This window comes from Monoraphidium neglectum, assembly GCF_000611645.1.
Source record: "Monoraphidium neglectum strain SAG 48.87 unplaced genomic scaffold scaffold02872, whole genome shotgun sequence".
Classification (NCBI taxonomy): Eukaryota; Viridiplantae; Chlorophyta; class Chlorophyceae; order Sphaeropleales; family Selenastraceae; genus Monoraphidium; species Monoraphidium neglectum.
In genome coordinates this window covers 1-7,719 of record NW_014010756.1, presented here as the reverse complement: position 1 = coordinate 7,719, position 7,719 = coordinate 1, and the positions used below count along the sequence as shown (strand labels likewise).

The following is a 7,719-nucleotide window of genomic DNA, read 5'->3' as shown; positions in this document are numbered from 1 at the left end:
TCACACCACCGACCGACCCCAACCGCGCCCCCCCTACTGCCGCCGCGCCCGCCGCCGCGCCGCAGGGTGGTCAACCAGCTGTTGACCGAGCTGGACGGCGTGGAGGGCCTGAAGGGCGTCACCGTGCTGGCCGCCACCAGCCGCCCCGACCTCATTGATGCCGCGCTGCTGCGGCCGGGCCGCCTGGACAGGCTCGTGCACTGCGGCATGCCAGGTGTGTATGTGTGTTTGTGAGTGGGTGGCTGTGTGCGTGGGTCGGTGGTGATGGAGGTTTCAAGGCCGGCATGGGGGCGAGTTGTGCTGCCATGCTGCGCGGCAGCCGAGCGGGCGGGCTGGGCGTGAGGCTTCTTGAGGCACAGCAGCCTCGAAGGCGTCGGGGGGTTGTGTCGGTGGGGCAGCGATCTGGCAACGCCCGGGCTGCGGTTTTGAACCTGTCATCTACCCCTGCAGCTGCCCGGCCGTCCTCGCCACCCGCCCCGCCACCAATTGTAATCGCCATGCCTGACTCACACCGACTCACACGATACAAAAGCCCACCACCCTAATCAACCCACCACCCCAACCCATTCCTGATCAGCCAGCACCCCAACCTGCTGACTTGTGATTAAACCCACCTCACCCCGGCCCATCGCTCAGACGAGGCCGCCTGCCTGGCAATCCTGCGCGCCGCCAGCCGCCGCACGCCGCTGGCGCCCGACGCCGACCTGCCGGCCCTCGCGGCGCACGGCGCCGCGGCCGGCCTCAGCGGCGCTGACCTGGCGGCGCTGCTGTCGGAGGCCCAGCTTGCGGCGGTCCACGAGGAGCTGGCAGCCAGGGAGGCGGCGCTGGCGCGACGCGCGGCGGGGGCGGCGGAAGCGGAAGCGGTGGGGGCGGCGGGGGCCGGGGGCGGCGCCGGGGGCGCGCCGCGGGTCGCGGACCGGCACCTGCAGGCCGCGATATCGCGCGCGCGGCCGTCGCTGCCGCGGGCGGAGCGGGCGCGGCTGGAGGGGATCTACTCCAGGTTTATGGAGGGGCGGGACCCTGAGATTGCGAACCGGCAGGCGCGCGCTGACGCAAAGGGAAAGGCGAAGCGCGCCACCCTTGCTTGAGGGCCTGCCTTGGAACCACAAGTCGGCGGCGCTGGCAAGCAGGGTTGCCAGAGCCGCACCCCTCCCTCTTTGTGGCCGTCGCCCTGCACTCGGGCTGTATTCAGCTTTTGATGTCTTCTCCCCCGTTTCGCGTGCGAGGGGTGCCTGGCTTCGGGAAGGACGGTCTGATCCTTGCAGCAACGGGCAAGCGTCTCCCTGGCCCTGTCCGAAAAGGTGGAACTTTGACCCAGTGTGTGGGCGGCGAGGCGGGAAGGCCTGCTGAGGAGCATGCGGCGGTCGCTCGGATAAATGTAAGGGCTTGCCGGGGCACCCATCGTGATCGGCGTGCTGCAGGCGACCGACACCCACCGTCACCTGGTGCCGAACACAAACCGCAGCTGCGGCGGGCGGGCAGGCGGCGCACCCGCGCATGGGACCGACGTGGGCTGCGTGCATCATCAAAAATCAAGAAATCCACAATTGATTCGCAGGACTCACTTCATACACGAACAACCCGGCATCTCCTCGGATTTGAGATCATCTCTCGGCAATGGCGCAGCTGCAGCGGCCATTTAGCGGCAGCGCGTTGAGACAGACGCAGTGCAGATGCACGGGACGAGTGGCATGCGTGCGGGTTCGGGCTGAGGGACAGTGGCAGCACCACCAGCAGCAGCAAACCAGGCGCGCTCTGCTGCTGCAGAGCGCGGGTGCTGCGGTCGTGGGGAGCCTGATCGCGGCGAGTCCGGCCGCAGCAGAGTTTGTCTCCGTGCCGAAGGGCTTCAAGCGGCTCGTAGACAAGCTCGACGGCTACGAGTTCTTCTACCCTGAGCTCTGGTCGCCGGTGACCACCTCCGGCAACGACGTCTTCCTCCGCAACCCCTTCAACATCGAGGAGAACCTGTTCGTTGACATATCCTCTCCTTCCAGCTCGCGATACAGCAGCGTGTTGGACCTGGGGACGCCAGAGGCGGCGGCGAAGACGAAGCTCGACCAATACCTGAACAAGGAGTTCATGTCCACGCGGCTAGGTGGGTCACAGGCGGTCCCATTGGTGGCCACATCATTTTACAAGGCGACGGGCATGCAGGAATACATGGCCTCGTCAGGACGCTTTGACCCTTTGACCGCAGCGCGTAGACTGCATGCGGATGGTCGTTGCGCCAGGCTTGTCGGCCGCACCTAGCCCGCCGCTGCCCGCTTCCACTCCCCCTCAACCTGCTGCCAGGCATCAAGCGTGTGGGCGAGATTATCTCCGCCGACAGCCGCGTCGCCGACGACGGCCGGACTTACTACGACATTGTCATCCGCATGGCGTCGTACGGCTCCCGCAACGCCTATGCCACCACGCAGCAAGAGGTGCGCCCTCGCCAGGCGCCCCGTCAAGCCGCGACAAGCGGCCGCAAGACTGATGGCTGGCGTGTTTCCTTTGTAACAAGATTTTCACAGCCCGGGTCTCTGCTAGTGCGCACATGCAGAACCAGGGGGTAGCGCCGACCGAGCAGTGGGAAGCCTGGCGTTGACCGACGTTTGACCGCCGCCGCCGCCCCACATGCCACCGCCATCTCCTCTGCTTTATCCCTTCCAAACTACGCTACCAACACAAACCAAACCCCAATACCTCGCCGCCCCATAGGTCATGAACCAGTACGGCCTCGAGTGGGACAGGCGGCTCACCACCACGCTGGGTGTCGCCAACAACCGCCTGTACGAGCTGCGGCTGCAGAGCGCCAGCGAGGGCTTCGAGGACAAGTCGGGCACGGTGGTGGCCATGGTGCAGCAGTCGTTCCGGGTCAAGGAGGTCGAGGCGTGAGGGGGCGGCCCCCAGGCTTTTTGACGTGCCGCACTTGCCCCGTTTTTCGCCAGCGTAGCCGCCGACTATCATTTGCGCTGCAATTTTTGGGCGATTCTTGGCCCCGTGTACCCATGTTTGGACTCCACTTGTGTTGTTGCAAATATATTGTTCCCCTTTATCTTGCGTTTGGGCACACACCAAAAAGTAAACGTGTGGTCTTACAAAGGCACGTGGGCATATGCGCGCCCAGCGCTCAGTCACAGGGCGGTCAGCTGCATCGCTGCAGCCACTGCGGGGTCGGCGTGGGCATGGACACTCGCGCCCGCGGTGGGCTGCGGCTCGCCCGCGCCCTGCAGGCCGGCGCCCAGGTCCAGGCGACCAGAGGCGCCGGCCCAGGCCGTCAGGCCCTGCAGGATGACGGCAGAAAATGCGTTGCTGGCACCGTTGCCGCTGCCGCTGCTACTGCTGGTGGGGGTTAAGGTGTTGGTGCTGCTGCTGCCATTGGTGTGAGTGCTGGTTATGCTGCTGCTCCTGCTGCTGCTGCTGCCAATGCTGTGGTGTCCGTTTACGCCAACAGGCACATCGCCTGTGTTCGCCACGGCTTGTCGGAGAGGAGCTGTGTTGGCGCCGGCACCGGCACCCTCGAGCGCGGCGCTGACCTCCCGCGTGCGCTGCACAAACGCCCGCACCCACGCGCCGCCCGGCTGCACCTCCAAGCGCGCGAGCGCCCACAGCACGCCGCTCAGCTGCGCCGCACTCATCTCCAGCACTGGCATCGACGCCAGCAGCTGCTGCATCCACCCCGCCGGCGGCCGCACGTCCAGCACCGCCAGCGCCCACAGCGTGCTCGCCACGTCGCGCGGCGAGAAGCTGGGCAGAAGCTGCTCCGCGGCCCGGAAGAACGCCGCCTCCCACGCGGCCGGCGGGCGGCAGTCAAGCGTCGCGAGAGCGACGGCGGTGTTTGCGAGGCCCTGCGGCGCGGCGCGGCCCGCTTCCAGGTGCGCTGCGCTCGCAGCAAAGTAGTCCGCCATGAACGCGCGCCCAGGCCACGGGGGCGCGGCGCCAGCGCCGCCGTCGCCAGCGGCCGCCGCGGCCGCCTGGCCGGCGCGCGCGAGGGCGAGGAGGCAGAGCGACAGCTCGCGGGGCGCCATTGACGGCAGGCGGTGGTGGAGCTCCGTGATGCAGCGCGCCAGCCAGCGGCGGCCTGCAGGTCGTCGGCGCGTGAGGATGCAGCACCAGAAAATCGTGAGGTCAGGGGTGTGTCCGAGCCGGCGCGTGAGCAGCAGCAAACACGTCCCGATGGCGCGCCGCGAGCAGAACAAAACTATGCCTGGGAGGACGCTGTTGCAGCAGCGCGCCACAGCCCTGCGCTGTCCCCTCTGCCGCAGAGCTGCTGAACCACAGGATCTGGGTGCGTGCGCGCATGTGTGTGTGCGTGTGTTCGTGTGTGTCTTTTGGGGGGCCCGCTCACTCACCAGGCGCGACCCGCAACGCCAGCAGCCCGGTCAGCATGCACGTGATGTCGCGCGCCGACGCCGCGCCAAGCGCCGCGTAGCTGCAGCGCTGGAACTCCCCCAGCCACGCCGCACCGACCGCCGCCCGCAGCCGCGCGAGCGCCCACAGCGTGTTGGCCATGTGCTGCGGCGGCGCGCCCGGCAGCGCGGCGCGCGAGAGCCGCACGGCGCGGCCGAGCAGCTCGCGCGGCGGGCGGGCGCGCAGGCGCGCGGCTGCCCAGAGCGTCAGCGACAGCCCCTGGGGCGTTTGCGCCGCCAGCTCGCGCGCGGCGGCGTCCCAATACCGCGTCATCCACTCGGGGCCCAGCCGCACGCCGAGGTGCGCCAGCGCCCAGAGCGTGGACGACAGCCCCTGCGGCGTCTGCCGCGGCAGCGTCCGCTCGATCGCCTGCAGCAGCGCCCCCGTGAACCGCGCCGGCAGCGGCAGCACGAGCCCGGCACTGGCCGGGCCCTGCTGCGCGCTCTCCCACTGCCCCAGCTGCTCGTCTTCCGCTCCCTCCTCCCGCCGCTGCTCCTGCAAATCGTGCCCGACCTCCTTCACCTCCTCCTGCTGCCCCTGCTCAGCCTGCTGCCGAGGCGCGCCCGCAGCTGCCGCCCGGCGCGCCGGCAGCTGCCGCCGCAGCAGCTGCGCGTCCCGCTGGTGCAGCCGCGCGAGCGCCGCCGCCAGCACGGACGCCTCCTGTGCCCCAAACTCCCCCAAGCGGGGGCCCACCCCCCGCAGGAACCGCAGCAGCCACGGCCGCCCCGGCAGCGTCGGCAGCCGCGAGGCGGCCGAGACCAGGCAAGCTAGCTCCCGCGGCTCAAAGCCGCCCAGCGCCGGCAGCGCCGCCCACAGCAGCAGGCGGGTCACGCGGCGCGGCACGGGCCACCCGAGAGCCGCGAGCGCCCAGGCCGTGTTGGCGAGCTGCTGCGGCTCGAAAAAGGGCAGCTGCCGCTCCAGCGACGCGTAGTAGCCGTCCCTGAACGCGCCGCCGGGCGACGCGCCCAGCCGCGCGACCGCCCACAGCGTGTTGGCCAGCTGGCGGGCCTGGAAGCCGGGCAGCAGCTTCTGCGCCCGCTCCAGCAGCCGCGCGACCAGCGCGTCCGCCGCGGCCCCATCATCGCCGCCGCCCTTGCCTTGGCCGCCTCCGCCGCGGAGGGAGAGGTGCGCCAGGCGCGTCAGGCACGCGCTGACGTGGAGCGGCGACAGCTGCGCCCAGTACTCGTCGCAGAGGCGCTCCACCTGGCGGGCCGTCTGGGCCCTCCTGATGTTCACGGTGATGTGCTCGGGCGACACCAGGGGCACCACCCGGCGCTGCACGAACTGGGACGGCGCGGCGGCCGCGCCAGGGGGCGCGCCGCGGCCGGCCCCCGGTCTGCTGACGCTTGGGCTCTCCCTGCCGCCGCTGCTGCTGTTGCTGAGTGGACTCGGATGCAGCGGGGCGCGCGGCTTTTGCTGCTGGTGCAGTTGCCAATGCTCGCGCTGCTCGTGCTGCTGGCCATCCTGTCCCTGTTGCTGCTGCTGCTGCTGCTGCTGCTGCGGTTTGTGCACGCTCAAGCGGAGCCGTGGCCGTGCCGGTCCAGCCGTGCTCTCTGCAACGATTGCATGCTGCTGCTGCTGCTGCCGCAGCCGGCGCGCCTGTGGCAAGATGCCGTGCCTTGCAGGTGAGGGCGCCGCCGATGCTGGCGGCGCCGACGGCGGCGCTGCGGTGCCAGCAGCCTGCTCGGCAGAGACCGCGGCCGCTGCCGTGGGCCGCACCCGTGCGGACGCGGCCTGGGTTGCATGGGTGCATTCGCGAGGCAGGCGGGTCGGGAAATGCACGAAAAAAGTGCATCGGCTGCGCACGCGGGCGGCGCGCAAACAGGGCCGGCTCCCAAACCCCGCGTGGTGCCACTACAAAGGGCATCGCCAGCTCACCCTGAGACTCCTATCCGACTTGAGCTTTGCGTTCAGCATCAATGGGGCCGCGTGATGGCTGATTTGCCACTCACAGACCAATGACCGCGGCCCCCCCGCGCTTGTAGGGGCCGTGCTGGCACACGAGGCTGACACGAGATCCAATAAAACACACAAGACTGCGTATACGACCAGGAAGTGCACGCGGCTTGCTAGCGGCGCATGGCGGTGGTGCGTCTCTGTCCTGGCTCACGAGATGGCTTCTGCATCAAAACAAGTGTGGCAACTGTATCGAGGATCTCTGCTGCTGAATACCACTGCCATCACCCTGCGACCGATGCTGCTTCAGTAGCACTGCAGCAAGTGCTGCCCAGCTGCTGCTGCTGTCCCAAGTGTGTGAGCTCTTTCAGCAGCCCTGACGATCAGTTGTCTAGGGCATTAGAGGGTGGTCATGTGTTGGATTCACGGTATATTTATCGATGAGCCATTGCGGAGCCGCTTGAAGCAGCTTACCCCGCTAGATCAGTCGCCTTGCCCTGCTTTGGCGCAACCAGATCCAGTGTAGGTGGTCTGTTAGAGGATAAGGACAGCCTTAAGGCTTTCTTCCAGGTCCTGTAAGCGCGAGGGCAGAGGAGCGAGCCTAGGAGCGGGTGGTGAGCGCCCAGTTCGATATTGTAGCACTGCCAGGAGAGCCCACGGTGCTAAGGGACAGCTATACAGCTGCATAGGGGCCGGCGGAGCGTGCTGCGGGTCCTCCGCGCACCTGCGTAGCGCCGTTGCGCGGCACAGCGTGTTTTCGCCGCTGCTGCAGCTGCGCCTGCACGGCACGCGGCTGCGGCTGAGCCCTGCCTCGCTGCGCCCTGCCCGGCGCGCTCTTCGCCCCGTCCGCAGGGCGCGCGCCCCTCCCCTGGCCGCCGGCGGGATGGCGACGACGCAGGACCGCTTCACGTACAGCAAGGCGCCCGTCAAGCGCGTGCGGGCGGTGCAGTTCAGCGTCTGGGACCCAGACGAGATCAAAAAGTATTCTGTCTGCAAAGTGGACGCCAATGAGATCTACGAGAAGGGCAAGCCCAAGGCCGGTGGCCTCAGCGACCCCCGCATGGGTACAATGGACAAGTTTGGCGGCATCTGCACGACCGACGGCGCCAACATGTACGACTGCCCCGGGTACTTTGGGCACGTCGAGCTGGCCAAGCCGATGTTCCACAGCGGGTTCATCAAGACGGTGGTGCGGGTGCTGCGGTGCGTCAGCTACCACGACAGCAAGCTGCTGATCGACAAGGTGAGGTTTTTGGGGGGCGAAAGGGGGTGGTTAAGAGGATGGGGGCGGGAGACAGGAGGGGCCCTGAGCTGTTGGGGTGGCTGGGTGGCTGGAGATGGTGGATGGCGGAGGCGGGGGCAGCGATAGCAGTGGTGCGGAGGTGTGGGCCTGGGCTGAGCAGCGGGGATGGCGGTTAGATGGGGGGAGGG

The 7,719-nt window shown here is 68.4% G+C and overlaps 3 protein-coding genes across 3 annotated transcripts; 2 read left to right on the top strand and 1 right to left on the bottom strand.

Annotated features, from left to right (window-relative positions):
* Positions 1 to 207: 207 nt before the first annotated feature.
* On the top strand, positions 208 to 2,877 carry MNEG_11710 (PsbP domain-containing protein 1; the record flags this gene model as incomplete). Its single annotated transcript, XM_014039820.1, has 5 exons — positions 208 to 214; positions 637 to 863; positions 1,768 to 2,095; positions 2,293 to 2,423; positions 2,701 to 2,877. The coding sequence occupies 5 exons, from the start codon at positions 208 to 210 to the stop codon at positions 2,875 to 2,877; spliced, it is 870 nt and encodes a 289-aa protein (XP_013895274.1).
* A 239-nt stretch (positions 2,878 to 3,116) lies between these two features.
* On the bottom strand, positions 3,117 to 6,309 carry MNEG_11709 (hypothetical protein; the record flags this gene model as incomplete). Its single annotated transcript, XM_014039819.1, has 3 exons — positions 3,117 to 4,063; positions 4,335 to 5,676; positions 6,271 to 6,309. 3 exons carry the CDS (start codon positions 6,307 to 6,309, stop codon positions 3,117 to 3,119), a joined length of 2,328 nt encoding a protein of 775 aa, XP_013895273.1.
* Positions 6,310 to 7,171: 862 nt separating this feature from the next.
* MNEG_11708 (DNA-directed RNA polymerase II subunit A) lies at positions 7,172 to 7,598 on the top strand (the record flags this gene model as incomplete). The annotated part of the gene is made up of 2 exons (XM_014039818.1): positions 7,172 to 7,531; positions 7,587 to 7,598. 2 exons carry the CDS (start codon positions 7,172 to 7,174, stop codon positions 7,596 to 7,598), a joined length of 372 nt encoding a protein of 123 aa, XP_013895272.1.
* Positions 7,599 to 7,719: the final 121 nt, after the last annotated feature.